This window comes from Cetorhinus maximus, chromosome 2 (genome assembly GCF_964194155.1).
Source record: "Cetorhinus maximus chromosome 2, sCetMax3.hap1.1, whole genome shotgun sequence".
NCBI classification, from domain to species: Eukaryota; Metazoa; Chordata; class Chondrichthyes; order Lamniformes; family Cetorhinidae; genus Cetorhinus; species Cetorhinus maximus.
Genome location: NC_135880.1, coordinates 203,155,280 through 203,172,398, shown reverse-complemented (window position 1 = coordinate 203,172,398; position 17,119 = coordinate 203,155,280). Strand labels below are relative to the sequence as shown.

At 41.4% G+C, this 17,119-nt stretch overlaps 2 protein-coding genes across 2 annotated transcripts in view; one reads left to right on the top strand and one right to left on the bottom strand.

Moving 5' to 3' along the window:
* Positions 1-17,119, bottom strand: part of LOC144669312 (beta-galactosidase-1-like protein 2) — a 97,045-nt gene that overhangs the window by 7,123 nt on the left and 72,803 nt on the right. The window lies entirely within an intron of this gene.
* Positions 1-17,119, top strand: part of LOC144669353 (galactosylgalactosylxylosylprotein 3-beta-glucuronosyltransferase 1) — a 205,663-nt gene that overhangs the window by 176,503 nt on the left and 12,041 nt on the right. The window contains exons 4-5 of the mRNA XM_078531720.1: positions 6,428-6,724; positions 16,239-16,333. Of these exons, the coding sequence (XP_078387846.1) occupies positions 6,428-6,724; positions 16,239-16,325 (384 nt within the window). The 3' untranslated portion in view covers positions 16,326-16,333. The remainder of the gene's footprint in view (positions 1-6,427; positions 6,725-16,238; positions 16,334-17,119) is intronic.

The window sequence follows — 17,119 nt, the reverse complement described above, 5'->3', positions numbered from 1 at the left end:
TGTACAGCCAGCACACAAAGTTACATCAAATCAATCTTCTGAGTCCACCTTAAAATTCCATTATCTGCCAGCTACATCTCCATTCAAATGTTAAAATCCCTTCAGAATATTTTCTGCAAAATAATTGTGCTTTGGCCCATTACAGATTACTTTTATTTTATGATGACATGCAGAAATATTTTACCTCAAAAGGACAGAACAGGTCAGTGATAATGTTGTGGGATCAGCTTTTGCAGTTCATCTACACTTTCAGTAGTACATGGACCATTATGCCTCAACTTGAAAAACAATGCTCAGTCCATTAGGATTGTAATAATATGTAATATAGCTTGCATAAATGCTTTGTAGCCCATAGTGCCAGTGTAATGATAAATATGGTAATGGGACAATGACAAATGAAAGATAATTCCCATCATTTGTGTTTCACTAATATTGCACTTAACGTTGCATCTTTGATGGTTAATGTGCTCTTTTGAACATTATTAAGAGGCTGGTTATCAAAGCTTAAACTTTTGACTCTTCTAATTTATTATCTTGACAATATATGTTAACATAGCATATTCAATAATATAAAGAATTCCCCACACCAACAAAATGGAGCCTCTTTGGGCCCCATTTTAACTTTGTGTAGATGAATGGGTTTTGAGTGAGTTAAAATCTCACCCTTTATTTGCTAAACTAAATAACTAGCCTGTGAAACTCCAATCAGCTGCGTCAAGTTCTCGAGGCAGAATATCACTCAGGTGAAAACTCTAGCAGAAAGCAAGAGTTGTAGTGTCTTTTGTTACGTAGGCAAAGAGGGCAGTTTATTTATGCAAGCAAACGTCACAAACAGAAAGGGAAATGGATGACGGGTTTTGATGTTTTGAACTGAGGAGAGAATGCTGCCCAGATCACATGGGGAACTTTCACCTCTTCTGTTGAGTAGATCCAGGACAGATTCCCTTTAATGTAGCAGCTGAGAGATAGCAGAACTGCAATTGCTCTTGGGGACCATAGAGAAAAATGGGCAAAAGCGAGTCAGCAGCACATTTTACACTCTGCCTAATTTTATTTTCCATTAACTTTAATAGAAACAAAAAACAGGCAGGGTTTAAAACAGACATGTTAATGCACTATTGCCATTGTGTGCTAACACCAGTTTCACCCCCAGGGCATCTTACATTATGACTATCACTCAGTGTTGTGTTGGAGTGTCAACCAATATTATATGTTCCAAACCTGATTTGTGATCTATATGGTCCTCATTGTCTCAGATTGTAAAGGTAATATGCTCACGGCCAGCTTTTAGAGTATCCATTGCAAAACAAGTTAATTTGGTTATTTAAGGTTTTTACAACGGCATCACCAAATGTGCTTGGAGCTCCAGGGGTAGATTTTGGTCTGGACCCCTTTTCCAAACCAAGAGGACTGAGGATCAATGGAAAGCCTTCCTCATGCATTTAACACTCTTGGTGTGAGCTGCAGTACTGGTTGGGCATCCAGTGGCACCTTGCTGGAGCAAAGATATCAATGTCAGGCCACCTGTGACAACTTGGCACCATCACGACAGCACTGTCACAACCTTTTGTTTTAGAAAATGGGTTTATTTCGATTTTGCCAAGAGCTTGTCTGCTCTTAATGCAGTCCTGGAACATATCAAACGTATCAGCCATTTTCTTTTATTATATGCACCGTTTAATAAGAAAAGCAAACAGTTTCCTATTTTCATCATGATTGATATTATATGTCTGTATTATTAAAGGAAAAGAAACACTTGCATTTATATAGCATCTTTCGCAACTTGAGGACACTCCAAAGTGCTTTTCAGCCATTGAAGTACTTTTTGAAGTGAACTGTTGTAATGCAGGAAATACAGCAGCCAATGTGTGCATTGCAAGCTCCCACTAACAGCAAAGTGATAATGACCCCATAATCTGTTCTTGGAATGTTTACTGAGGGACAAGTATTGGCCAGGACACTGGGGATAACTCCCTTCTTCGAAATAGTGCCATGAGATCTTTTATGTTCACCTGAGAGGGCAGATGGGGCCTCGGTTTAACGTCTCATCTGAAAACGGAGCCATTGACAGTACAGCACTCCCTCAGCATTGCATTGGGAATGTCAGCCTAGATTTTTGTGCTCAGGCGCTGGAGTCGCATTTCAACCCACAACCTTCTAAAGGTATGGGCTTACCTTTGATTTAATCCGATAGCAAAATATGAAGAAATTTAGGTTATAGTTTTCTTTGAAATCATATTGAATATGAGGGTAGGGAGGAACGTTCCAAGTGTAGGATGAAGTGTGTGTATCAAGCCATGGCCAGAATTACCTAGATGAATTACTGTGATTGATCCTCTAAGGGTGAACAGTGATTCACCAGCAGTTCTTCGGTCAACTTGATGCCACTTTTGATCCTTATAAAGGAGCTGTTCGTTCTTCTAAGAATAATTTATGCAGCAATTGGCTGACACTTCAAGCTCCCATTGTTGCCGCCATTCAATATTGCTTCTCCTCTCATGAAAAAATATATATTTTAAAAAATATTAATTTCATGCACATTTCATTCAAAATCATGTGTGAAACACTATCTATTCTAAAACGATTATTGTACCGTTCAGTATTTTGGGCTCAATACAAAAACCTGTGACCTGTCCTAAGTCCCAAAACAACAGTGCAGAAATCTGCCATTAATCCCTCAATATGCCAACCATGGCAGTTTAATGCTGAGCATGATTCCTGTTTATTGATCTGTGTAAAGGTAATTGAAATATCCATTAAGGTTTCTATGGCCGGAATTTTATGGCCCCGTCAGGGTGGGGACAGAGCTATAAAACACGCCGAGTCATTTTAAACTCCATTGACTTCGGCGGGGCTGTAAAATCCCACTGGCCTAAAATTCCACCCATATATTTCTAAACATATGTTTATATGTAAATGTTGCTGATATGGTCATGTTTAGCAGTGTGGTATCTTAAGGAGATTGTGTTAGTGCAGAGGTGCCCACACGTGCTTTCCCAGAGCTTCAGAAACTTCACTCTGGATCTTAGCTAATGTATTTAAACCAATAACTGCAACTTTACAAGTCAAGAACCTCTTCAAGACTTCATTTTCTGCTGAAATGAGGAAAGTTTCTACCAAAACTCAGGATATATGAGGTGGGAAAGGAGCCTCAACTGAAAGGGGAGACGATTCCTCTTCATACCATTGCCCTGCAGGAAATAGCTGAGCACTGTACTCCTTCCAGACTGGACAGTTAATTGTTCACTATGCAACTTAGCAGTAAAATGATTTTTAAAATATCCACTTGTCAAATTGTGAAGCCACATTGGCTGGGAGGTTTCAAAGCTCTGTCAGCAGTTATCAGTCAGCGTGCTGGCGGGGTCGCCTGGTTTACTCTGCACATTACAGGCTGGAAGGGAAAATAAGTTAGCAAGGTTTCACTCTCCTGGTTACTGTGCATTAGCTACAATATACATACACATAGACATTCTGTGACACGGATGAGTTTAGTTACCAAACTACCAAAGTTGAAAAACTTGTTTCTAATTAGTGTCTCACTCATGAAGACGGCCATTTAGATGATGCCATCAGCACCTTCAAGGCAGTACCGCAGCAGGGATCAGCATCTTTAATGCAATACCCCAGCAAGGATCAGCACCTTCATGCAGTAACCCAGCAAGGATCAGCACCTTCATGCAGTAACCCAGCAAGGATCAGCACCTTCATGCAGTCCCCCAGCAAGGATCAGCACCTTCATGCAGTAACCCAGCAAGGATCAGCACCTTCATGCAGTAACCCAGCAAGGATCAGCACCTTCATGCAGTAACCCAGCAAGGATCAGCACCTTCATGCAGTAACCCAGCAAGGATCAGCACCTTCATGCAGTAACCCAGCAATGATCAGCATCTTCATGCAGTAACCCAGCAATGATCAGCACCTTCAATGCAGTCCCCCAGCAAGGATCAGCATCTTCACGCAGTAACCCAGCAAGGATCAGCATCTTCATGCAGTAACCCAGCAAGGATCAGCACCTTCATGCAGTCCCCCAGCAAGGATCAGCACCTTCATGCAGTAACCCAGCAAGGATCAGCACCTTCATGCAGTAACCCAGCAAGGATCAGCACCTTCATGCAGTAACCCAGCAAGGATCAGCACCTTCATGCAGTAACCCAGCAATGATCAGCATCTTCATGCAGTAACCCAGCAATGATCAGCACCTTCAATGCAGTCCCCCAGCAAGGATCAGCATCTTCACGCAGTAACCCAGCAAGGATCAGCATCTTCATGCAGTAACCCAGCAAGGATCAGCACCTTCATGCAGTCCCCCAGCAAGGATCAGCACCTTCATGAAGTCCCCCAGCAAGGATCAGCACCTTCATGCAGTCCCCCAGCAAGGATCAGCACCTTCATGCAGTCCCCCAGCAAGGATCAGCACCTTCATGCAGTCCCCCAGCAAGGATCAGCACCTTCATGCAGTCCCCCAGCAAGGATCAGCACCTTCCTGCAGTAACCCAGCAAGGATCAGCACCTTCATGCAGTAACCCAGCAAGGATCAGCACCTTCATGCAGTAACCCAGCAAGGATCAGCACCTTCATGCAGTAACCCAGCAATGATCAGCACCTTCATGCAGTAACCCAGCAATGATCAGCATCTTCATGCAGTAACCCAGCAATGATCAGCACCTTCAATGCAGTCCCCCAACAAGGATCAGCATCTTCATGCAGTAACCCAGCAAGGATCAGCATCTTCAATGCAGTACCCCAGCAAGGATCAGCACCTTCATGCAGTAACCCAGCAAGGATCAGCATCTTCATGCAGTCCCCCAGCCAGGATCAGCACCTTCATGCAGTCCCCCAGCCAGGATCAGCACCTTCATGCAGTCCCCCAGCAAGGATCAGCACCTTCATGCAGTAACCCAGCAAGGGTCAGCACCTTCAATGCAGTACCCCAGCAAGGATCAGCACCTTCAATGCAGTACCCCAGCAAGGATCAGCACCTTCCTGCAGTACCCCAGCAAGGATCAGCATCATCAATGCAATACCCCAGCAAGGATCAGCACCTTCAATGCATTAACCCAGCAAGGATCAGCACCTTCAATGCAATACCCCAGCAAGGATCAGTGCCTTCATGCAGTAACCCAGCAAGGGTCAGCACCTTCAATGCAATACCCCAGCAAGGATCAGCACCTTCAATGCAGTACCCCAGCAAGGATCAGCACCTTCAATGCAGTACCCCAGCAAGGATCAGCACCTTCATGCAGTAACCCAGCAAGGGTCAGCACCTTCAATGCAATACCCCAGCAAGGATCAGCACCTTCAATGCAGTACCCCAGCAAGGATCAGCACCTTCAATGCAGCCCCCCAGCAAGGATCAGCATCTTCAATGCAATACCCCAGCAAGGATCAGCACCTTCAATGCAGTAACCCAGCAAGGATCAGCATCATCAATGCAATACCCCAGCAAGGATCAGCACCTTCAATGCATTAACCCAGCAAGGATCAGCACCTTCAATGCAATACCCCAGCAAGGATCAGCATCATCAATGCAATACCCCAGCAAGGATCAGCACCTTCAATGCATTAACCCAGCAAGGATCAGCACCTTCAATGCAATACCCCAGCAAGGATCAGCATCATCAATGCAATACCCCAGCAAGGATCAGCATCTTCAATTCAATACCCAATACCCCAATAAGATTCAGCATCTTTGTAGCAGGTTGATAATGATAATAAAATGTTGGAAATATTAAGTATTGAAAATGTATCAAACTGTGTGCTCCGGTTGGGAATAGTCAATTATGGTCATTTTTATTTTTACAAATTCCCATATAAATTTAGGCAAAGGAAATGCAACATTGTGATTTAACTTTTCAAGACTGAGGTGGGGCAGTAATGCCATGGCATCTAGGAAGGTTGAAATGCTTATGTTCAAGTTCTTCATAAATGAAGAATGAATAGGATATTAAAAAATACCAAGTTGACTGATTCACATAGCGACACTTACCTTTTCTATGTTCCGCCATTGCTGGCATACTCAGTTGGCCACCAACATTATCACTTGAAGGAGTCATTTAATTTTGTTCCCCTTTTGGTTGGAGAAGCCAGAGTTTCGGATGTGCACTGGGCAAATAAAACTGAGATGTTGGACGTCTGATAAATAGTAAAATTGAAAGTAATGACTGATTTTGCATGTCTAGGAGGCTGTCTCTAATCACAAGAGGAGGCACAATATATCCAGAATGAGAATGTCCTGACCTCTGATCCACCTCTTCTATCCTTGCTGATTAAAAGGAGATTTTAATTTGATAGAAGTTTTGATAGCATGTTAAATCCTGTTAAAATACACCAAGGACTGATCCTTGAAATGTATTTTTATGGTCATTCTGTTGACTTGATTCTAATAAATAGTAAATGCTACCACTCTTTTTTTTTCACTTTCCATTAGATGCGTGCCACAAGGAAAGTCTCAGTCTGGCCTGTTGCCTTTGTGGGAGGACTCCGATATGAATCTCCGAAAGTGAATGCAGTGGGAAAAGTTTACGGATGGAAAACAGTATTTGATCCGCACAGACCGTTCGCCATAGATATGGCAGGGTTTGCAATAAACCTTCGATTAATCCTGCAGAGACCTCAAGCTTACTTCAAGCTACGTGGAGTAAAGGGTGGCTATCAAGAAAGTAGCCTTCTACGAGAGTTAGTGACACTAAATGACCTGGAACCTAAAGCAGCCAATTGCACTAAGGTAGACCATGTATATAAATCTGACCTACTATAGGAAGTTGGAACCAAAAAGATAGATTTGCAAGCAAAGAGCTCGATTTATACCTTTCATGCCCTCAGGACATCCCAAAGCATTTTACAACCAATTAATTACTTATTGAGGTACAGTCACTGCTGTTTTGTAGGCTAACACAGTGGCCAATGTGGACACAGCAAGATTTTACAAACAGCAATGTTATAATTGACCAGTTAATTTGATTCTTGAAGTGTTACCTGAGTGATAAATGTTGGACAGGTCACTGGCGGAACTCCCTTGCTATTCCCCAAATATTGGCATGGGATTTTTATATCCAACTGAGAGAGGAGATTGATCCTTTTTTAACATCTCATCTACAACATGGCTGGGTAGAACTTCTGCTTTGGACAGATTCGGTGATCTGGGCCCAAATTGCACCCAAAATTGCATTAGTTTTGAGATGTGTTTTGTTTCTCAAGTTTCCTCTTAAACTCATTTGCTTACTGCCAGACTTAAAATTTGCCAGCAAGCAGCACAATCAGACAGTTTATTAGAATGTAAGTGTTTTTTTTCTAAATGTTGTCTTAAAAAATATTCTGTCATATAAAAGAGTGGTAACTTGACCCAGTTTGATTATTACAGTTGCAAATGCACAAAAAATAAGTATTTTTAATCTGAACGCCCAGTCGACCAACAGTAAGTAATTTGATCTTAAACAACTCTTAAAAGCTCATGGTAAGTAGGAAAGTATGTTGTGAAGAGAACATAACGAGGTTGCAGACAGGTTGCATAGATAGGTTGAGCGAGTACGCAACAATCTGGCAGATGGAGTATAATGTGGGAAAATGTGCAGTTGTTCACTTTGGCAGGAAGAATAAAAAAGCAGAGTATTACTTAAAGGGAGAATGGCTGCAGAATTCCAAGGTGCAGAGGGATCTAGGTGTTCTAGTGCATGGATCACAAAAGGTTAGTCTGCAGCTACAGTAAGTAATTAAGAAGGCTAATGGAATGCCAGCCTTTATTATGAGAGGAATTGAACATAAAAATAAGGATGTTATGCTTCAATTATACAGGGCATTGGTGAGACTACATCTTGAATATTGTGTGCAGTTTTGGTCTCCTTAGAGTGCCACCACTGAGCCAAGGCAGAATCAATGATACGTTCTCCTTCACACAGAAAGCAGTGCAGTTCAGCCCAAGTGCATCTAGAAAATGTGCTGCTAATACATGCTATCATGAGGGGGTTACGGAGGTAGCAATTCTCATGCTTGCTCCATAAGTTCTCTAGTGTATTATAATTGGATAGCAATTAATGTACCTCAGATACCTCATATCATTTTTATAGTAATAGAATATTTCCCATGCCATGTTATCTAATAAAACTTTAAAACAAATTATAGTTAAACTCATGTAATAGCATAAAGGCATCAGTGCCAAGTGACCTAAAGAATTTTAACTGCCAAGGTACTTGCCTGCACCATGCATGCAGCCCCTTTGAGTACAGAAGGCTATTTTTAGTAAAGCTTAAAAAACAGTAGCATTATCTTCTATATATATCTACAAAGGAGAATGTTCCCTTTTTTAAACCATATTTTCTCCCCTTTTTTGAGTTAGCTATACCAGAGGAAGAAATATGAGATGGTTCACATTCTGACCCTTCCTTCATAATGGGATAATATACTGGTCTCTGCTTTGAAGTATTTACTGTGGGTGGAATTTTACGGCCTTTCCCGCTGGCAGGATTTTCCAGTCCCGCCGAAGTCAATGGACTTTTGAACGGCTCACTGCATTTTATGGCCCCACCCTCGCCATAATAGGGCCATAAAAATCTGACCCCTGGAGATGGTGAAGAGTCAAAGAGCTGGCTGCCAGTCCCTTCATGAATTATTGCCATTTACCTCATGATAGCATCAAGGAAAAGTAGAATGATATTTTTCTGGCATTTTGACGTCACCTGAGCAGTTGCATTGCAAAGAGGGGAGGAGCTCATCAACACAGCATTGATACAAATTACAAAATTCCTTGAATAAACAAAAAGGATAATAGTCACTTGTTAGTACAGGACTTGAGTATTTCTGAAAAAGAGACATGCTGTCAAAGCGTTTTGTCTTGCATTCATCAGGACAGATGCAAGAGTGCCAAATTTCCAAGGGAGTAACAATTTATACTGCATGGGAAAATGGTGCTAATTGGTTAGCAAGTCATCTCTGATTGGTTGAGGTGCTGCTATGGCGAATGCACAAGGGATCTATTGTCCCCAACTCTTCTGTTTAATTCAAAAAAGGTGCAATGCCTGTTCATGTTCCTTTTGCCTGTAGAGGACAGATCCTGCATGTGTAGCTTCTAGTAAGTGTCAGTGAGCCGTGTTGTGAGCCCGTCTGATAATCTTTAATTGTTGTTACTGTCAATCTTAGCACACTCAGGATTGTTCAGCAAATGCTGTCAAATTGCTGAATCACATCTATTGTTAGACATTATGTCCTGAGTTTTGCAAGCACGGGCTAGTTGAATACAGTTAGTACTCTGCCTGTTGTGAACAGCCAAATGGACGTGCTGTTTGATACAATCCGCCAGTCATTGGGATGTAAGGCCTGTACACCAAGCATCGCACAGCACTGATATTCATATACCACATCACTCATTTTTATGGTAGATAAAACATCTTTTTGGCTTGATGGCAGCGTCCAGATGGCAGTGGAAACATCACTCGTGTTGCTACTAGTTTCACCTGTTGCTCAAATTTTTCTGCTTACCATAGAAATAAGTAATGTGGTATATGAATTTCAGTGCTGATGCAATGACAGGCTATACATCCCAATGATTAGCGAACCGTATCAAACAGCACGTCCCTTCAGCTGTTTGCAATAGGTAGCATACTGACCATACTCAACCAGCCTGTGCTTACAAAAGTCAGATATGATTCTACAATTGGATAGCATTTGCTGACCAATCCCATGTGTGCTAAGAATTATACTAACAATTAAGATAATTAGTCAGGCTCACAATGTGGCTCACTTATGCTTGCTAGAAGCTACATATGCTCACATGCAAAGACCTGTCCTCTGCAGGCTAAAGGAACATGTCTAGGCATTGCACTTTATTTGAATTAAACAAGAGTGGGGGGAAATTGTTCCCTGGTGCATTCATCATGACAATCCCACAACCAAAGTCGACATGCCAACCAATCAGCACTCTCTTCTCATGTAGAATAAATTGTTGCTGCATTTGAAATCTGGCATTCTTGCATCTGTCCTGATGAATGCAAGATGAAAAGCTTCGACAGCATGTCTCTTTTTTCATGAGTAACGGGATAATATGAGCCTCTAATGATGCAGACATGCTACAGCAGTTCGTGAGGTGAATGAGAAGGTAGATAGGGCCTAGCATCAATTTTGACATTACAGCCTTAAAGTACTTTGTGAGAAGAAAGTTGCAGGGCTAAAACGAAAATCTTTTTTTCTGAAAATGCAATAGAAAAATTAAATCAATCACTATTAAACCTACCAATTGTTCCATCATTTTCCAGAAACTAAAGAGATGATCGCAGCCAAACTCTGGGATGCTTTAAAGTTCTGCAGTAAATTACATGGTTTATTCCCTTCGCCATTCCATTGTGTTTATTGAAAAACTCTTATTGCTGCTCTAAAGTGGCTGCTGTCAAGTTAAGCTAAAAGCTTAGTTGCTCATAATTTGATTTTTTTTCCTGCAATGATTTTCTTATAGGTTATACCCTCCTGTGCCTGTCAGGCGTAATTTTTTTTTCCTTACTTTCCTCACTGAGATTGTTCGGAATGATACTTATACCTTACCAAATCACAGTCTACTCTAAATGTTACTTGTATTTTTTTTGTGCGTGGAGCCCACAAAACTTGCAGCAGGCTGATATTAGGCCAGAACAAACAGTCTAACTGGGAAGGGCAACCCCTAAAGCACTACACAGTGGTGACAAATGGCATCTGGTTCTACTGTTAAGGCATCAGAGAAGACCTTGGCAACGCACGAGATTCAATTTGTGATATTATCCCACTCGCGCCTCAGCTCATGAAGCAATGTTTCAAACTCTCTGCTGGGTCAGTGCAGAAGGTTTCTCAGTATAAATAAAATCCAAGTGAAGAGTCGAGGCTCATTGTGCAGATCAAGTTGGGAAAGGGCAATATTTGTCTGTTGTATACCAAAACAGCTGGTGGTAGCCCAACAACACAAGATGCAGTGAGAGTAGTAACATTTTGTTTCATGCGGAAATGTAGTATAACAAGCACATAAAATTAATGATCTCCAACATCCATTCTGAAAGTTATCCTTCATACTTCAAGACATTCCACTTCAGGCATCATGCTTTAGAGTTTTAATACGTTGTCTACACATGTAGAACTATACTCCGAAAGAGAAAAATCAGTCCATACTTGGGAGCATTCAAGGTAGTCAAATGGCATTCACAGTCTGTGGCTGCGATATCAATTAAGGAGTTGTCTCTGAAACACTTTTCTGGTTAAAGGAGCAAGTAACTGAGTGTACAGGGAAGGTAGGTCATATGCCAGTATTGTGTTAGCTGATCTCATCTGTAAATGTGGTAATTTTAACCAATGGCTCCAATGGTTGAGGGTGAGGGAAGTTGGGTAAGATTTCCATTCATAATTGCTGACACCACTTGATGGAAGTGCACGTTTGAGAACATTGCGTGAGGTTTGGCAGTGGTGCTTCCAGTAGCTGAGTAGGTATAGGTTCACAAACGAAGAATGGCATTTTGGGTGAGGGTGACCTCCTTCTAGCGTACTCCAGTGCAAAATTAGTACCCTTAGGAGAGAATGAAGAAGAGGAGAAAACTGATGAAAAAGGAGAGCAGAAAAGAGCTATCGCACAGCGGTTCCATGGTGTCCCATGTGGGAAAACCTTCATATCCATCATAGGATGAACTCTAACTCTTATAGCTCCCTACATAGTCAATTCAGCCAAAAAGCTGTCTTTCTCTGGTGTTTATGTTGGTTTAATTCGCCTCTCAATTCTCAATGTCTAAATAAAGAGCAGAATCATTGAGGAGAGGAAAAAAGAGATTATGGTGTCTTTGGGGAAAGATGGACTGTGGAAAATAAGTTATCTACTTTAACGATTTATGTAAAACACTGTGCGGTAAAATTCAATTTTTAGAGTTCACATCTATGATCTAATTTCTAACAGAACACTACAGTGATACATGCTGCCACTTTAAAGCATTAAATACACAATATAAATCACAGCTACATGGCCTCAGTATAATCAACCATCTCTTTTTCTATCGAACATTATCTTTCCCCTGCTCAGTTTTCTACTGCAACAATTCCTTCAAGATTTGTGTCACTTTTCTTCCAATTCTGAGCTTAGCAACTACTCAAAGCATCCAGATTTTGGATTCAGGAGGCTGGGAGCATTCTTTTGCCTCACACTATAATTTGTCAAAGTGAAAACACTCAGACTCTGGTGGCAGATATACTACGAGGAAGAAAAAGATACGATGTGTGCCCCCGGTGAATATATAGGCCAGGATGTTACGGCCCCTCCGCAACTTGTCTTCTTCCCCTGGTGGATGCGGTGAGCCATTTAAATCCCCATTCAGTTTGGGAGGACCATAATATCTTCCCGGGAGGGGGGGCGTAAAATCCTGGCCATAGCAATTTATCTCAGTCTAATGGCATTAGCACACTCTCAAATCGGCATTATTTGTGTTAATACTCTTTCTACAATATTATATTTTAGGTTTTCTTTTTATCTGTTGTAGTGTTTAATATTCAATTTATTTTCCTAATGTACTTCATTTTTATTTACAGAAAATTGTGAACATAATCAGCTTGTGAAAGAGAAAGACATCTAAATGTTTGGAGGGGCTCATTTACTCAAATTGTTCTGAGGGATTCCCCACAAATTGTCAGCTTGCTTTTGTTCTTTCTCACCGATCTGTCATGCAGTCAGCTAACAATTCTTATGGGATAAACAGCTATGTCCTTTTTCTCTTCAATCTTTTCCCCTCTTTAACATTCCTCCTGTTCCTCGATGCCGCACGTACCTCCTGTAATGATGTAATATTAATATTTAGAAATACTCCTCACTTCAGTGTACTAAGTGGGGCCCACCATCCCCGGAAACAGATGAGCAGCAGCCACCGGGTCAGGAGGTGCCTATCCGCACAATAGAGTCAGCCAGGTCAAGAGTGCAGGGTGTGGGCTCGCGACCCACACCAGACTGCACCCTTATCCTGCACGGATAAAACTTGGCGGGGGTGGGGTGGCACCGGGAATCCTGGAATTGGGTCCCACCCACCATCTTTAGAGGTCAACAGGGTCTCCCAGACTCCACAAAAGTCCAGCCTGTAGTCATTGTCGTAATGTAGGAAAGTAGCAGCCAATCTGCACACAGCCATCTCCGCCAAACAGCAAGTGTTAATGACCAGATAATCGGTTCTTGTGAATGTTGATTGAGGGATAGATATTGGCCAGGACACCAAGGATAACTCACCTCCTTTTCTTCAAAATATCGTCAGGGGATCATTTACCTTCACTCAAGCAGGCAGACGGGGTATCAGTTTAACATTTCATTCATAAGACAGGATAGCTTAGTGATCGCAGTTAATGAAACTTTGATGCTGAGCATTTCCTAAATGTTTCAAATGAACTGAGAATCATTGTAAGTTTGTATTCCGTAGTCACACAGGGCAGCATTAAGGATTGAGACATGAGGGAAGCAATTGGACACCAAACGACCAGAACAAGAATTGCCTTTGCCCACTAAAAAAATAGGACCTATCCTAACTAAATCTCTTTGGTGATCAGTTTAAATAACAATCTAAGCATTTTGCTATTTAAGCAACTGATGTGCTGTGGTGACCACCACTTGTGTAGGGCTTCAAGGAAACCAATGCGTGAAACATGACTGTAATCTGTTGAATATGTATATTGGACACAATACTTTAACAACTAGTATCTGACAATCAGAATTGCGTGCAATTCTAGTCGCCACATTACCAGAAGGATATGGAGGCGTTGGAGAGGGTGCAGAGGAGGTTTACCAGGATGCTGCCTGGTCTGGAGGTTATTAGCTATGAGGAGAGGTTGGAGAAACTCGGATTGTTCTCACTAGAGCGACGGAAATTGAGGGGCGACTTGATAGAAGTTTACAAAATTATGAGTGGCATGGACAGAGTAGATAGTCAGAAGCTTTTTCCCAGGGTGGAAGAGTCAATTACTAGGGGACATAGATTTAAGGTGAGAGGGGAAAACTTTAGAGAAGAGCGGAGCAACTTTTTTACTCAGAGGGTGGTGAGTGTCTGGAATTCGCTGCCAGAGGAGGTGGTGGAAGCAGGTACGATAGTGGTGTTTAAGAGGCAGCTTGACAAATACATGAATAGGATGGGAATAGAGGGATACGGACCCTGGAAGTGCAAAATGTTTTAGTTTGACAGACAATATGATCGGCGCAGGCTTGGAGGGCCGAAGGGCCTGTTCCTGTGCTGTACTTTTCTTTGTTCTAATCATCTGTTTGAGCCAGGCTATTGCAGACAGAGAACTATAAGATGCTTTTTTTGATAACAGAGGCTAAGAGCTGTAGAATGTTGCTGCATGTTGTTTCAAAACACAAATAAAGTTATTCCTTTGTCATGGACAGAATGTATTTGCTCTCTTACAGCCCAAATTCAAAAGGTTTTGCATGGAAATAGGTGTGTCTTTTCATACCATTGGAGTATCTCCATTCGATAATCCAACAGCAAGCTTTTGTAATTTTAAAATACACATTTACCCTGAATTAACACAACGTTACATACTCTGTCTTATGCATGCATGCACACACACACACACAAAAAGATTGGATACAGGTAAAGAGAGTGCACTTTTACAGATTACAGTTACTTCAGTCTCTGATTTGCGATTTCCAGTCCCCCTTGTGGCAGGCCTGTGGTTTCTTGAATGGATTCAATGATTTAAAGTTGATGTGAGGACAAAGCAAAGGGTTCACAGCAGGTTGAGGTTTTTTGTAGCTGAATATTTTGGAGGATGGTTCTCAGGTGAACTTTGAAACTGGAACGGATTAAGTGTTTTGGCTACTTGATGACTTGCAGCTAGTTTCAGAGTTTGCTTCTCAGACTGGCTGAAAATTGGTGGTTCTGATGGATCTGCTGGATACTGGGGTAATAAGGGATAGACCCTGAAACCATTTTTGATCACATGATCACTGAGATAATGCTTCTGAGACCCACTCAGTCTGACTTGAATGGGGAAGGCCATTGTGATACAATGGGAAGTTGATAATAGCCATTGAGTTTTGATTTTCCCATTTGTCCAGTATGAAGCATGGAAACACATAGCCTGGAAACTCCACAGTCTTTAGCTATTGGCCCTTCCTTAAACAATGAGATGTGTAAATTTAACAGATGGCTGTGAGGTACCTTCACCGATGTCCATATTTAATTGGTTGGTCACCAGAGATTTGATAGTTTGTCGTCCAAATGCCATAAGTCACATGATTTGCAGCAGCCATCTTAACAGTGTCCACTAGTGTCCATTTTAAACAAATAAAATATAGTTCCAGAAGCTTTCATATGAGCACAGTCTATGTTTAAATTTATGTATATGACAGGCCTTTACTGGGCATGACACTTTACTGAATTAGAAAGATTGCTGAAATCAGTTCAAGGCAAAAACCAAGCTTAGAGGAGAGGCTGATGATCTCCTATAGGCTTCTGCATGTGGCCTTCTGTTACCAACTGCTAATAGATCATAAGCGTTTCTTTGATTTGAATTTCTGTCCTTCCAGGGATACAGAGGAAAGAGTTTGTCTACATCCTGATACCTCCTTTGATGGTCCAGTCAAGTACAAAAACCCATAGCCTACCCGTAGCATATTACATTAGAACAGCAGGTTACTATACCAACCCATTGATAAAGTTTTGGAAAGCAACTTACCTTATTTGATCTCACTAAGTAGCATGCAGGTCCTAATGATGCCAGACTGCTGAGCAACTTACATTCTATTAAGACATCATAGGATTGGTAACCAGGGGACACAGACTTAAGATAATTGGTAAAAATTCCAGGGGGAAAAAGTGAGGCAACATATAAATTATGCAGCAAGTTATGATGATCTGGAATTCATTGCCTGGAGGGGTTATAGAAACATCTTCATTAATAATTTCCAAAACTGAATTAGATATGTACTTGAAAAGGAAAAATTGTCAGGGCTATGGGAAAAGAGTAGGGAAGCGAGACTAATTGGACAGCTCATTCAAAGAGCCATCACAGATAAGATCAGAATACAATTTTATGACTCTATTGCCTTTGATTTTTGAAAATACAAATGTTACTTCATTTTCAATGGACCCTGATGCCCAGAAAATTGCACAATGTCTCAGAGAAATTTCTGCAATCGGCACTGTTGGCACACCTCAGTGGTTCTTCATTGTTTTGAATAGGAACAGGGATCAAACTCAGGGCTTTGAAGCTACTGGGGTTTATATTATTATGGCATTCTTACCTTCATCTTGTTTTTCCCCCCACAGATACTAGTTTGGCACACACGGACTGAGAAACCTGTGCTGGTGAATGAAGGCAAAAAAGGCTTCACAGATCCAAATGTGGAAATATAAATGCACAGGTAAATACGAAGAAAGTCAAAGGGACCCGGGGAGTGCCCATTCACAAATCCATGATGGAGGCAGGGCAAGTTGGTAAGGCAGGTTAAAAAAAGCATACGGAATCGTTGGATTTGTAAATGGGGACATTGAATGTAAAAATAAGGAAGTCACGTTAAACCTTTAAAATCACTGGTTAGCCCTCAGCTGGAAAATTGTGTATGGTTCTTGGGCACCTCACTTTAGGTAGAATTGCAAGGCCCGGAATAGGATACAGATGAGGTTTACCATGATGATACCAGAGATATAGAAATTCAGATACAGTGAGAGATTAGAGAAGCTGGGATTGTTCTCCTTAGAGCAAAAATTGAGGGGAGACCTAAGAGAGGTATTCACATTTACGAGGGGTCTAGATAAAGCAAGTAGGGAGAAACAATTTCCTCAATTCCAAATTTCTTGATGATAGGATAATAGGTAGGAAAGCAAGTTGTGAGGAGAATACAAAGAATCTGCAAAGGGATATAGATAGATTAAGTGCTTGGGCAAAAAATTTGACAGATGGAGTATAATATGGGAAAATGTGAGATTGTCCACTTGACAGGAAGAAAAGAAAATCAGGTTATTTAAATAGAGAGAGACTGCAGAATTTTGCAGTACAGAGGGATCTGGGTGTCCTTGTATAGGAATCACAAAAAGTTAGCATGCAGTTACAGCAAGTAATTGGGAAGGCAAATAGAACGTTAGTCTTTATTGCAAGGATTAAAGGAGTGTTAAAGTAAGGAAGTCTTGCTACACCTGTACAGCGCATT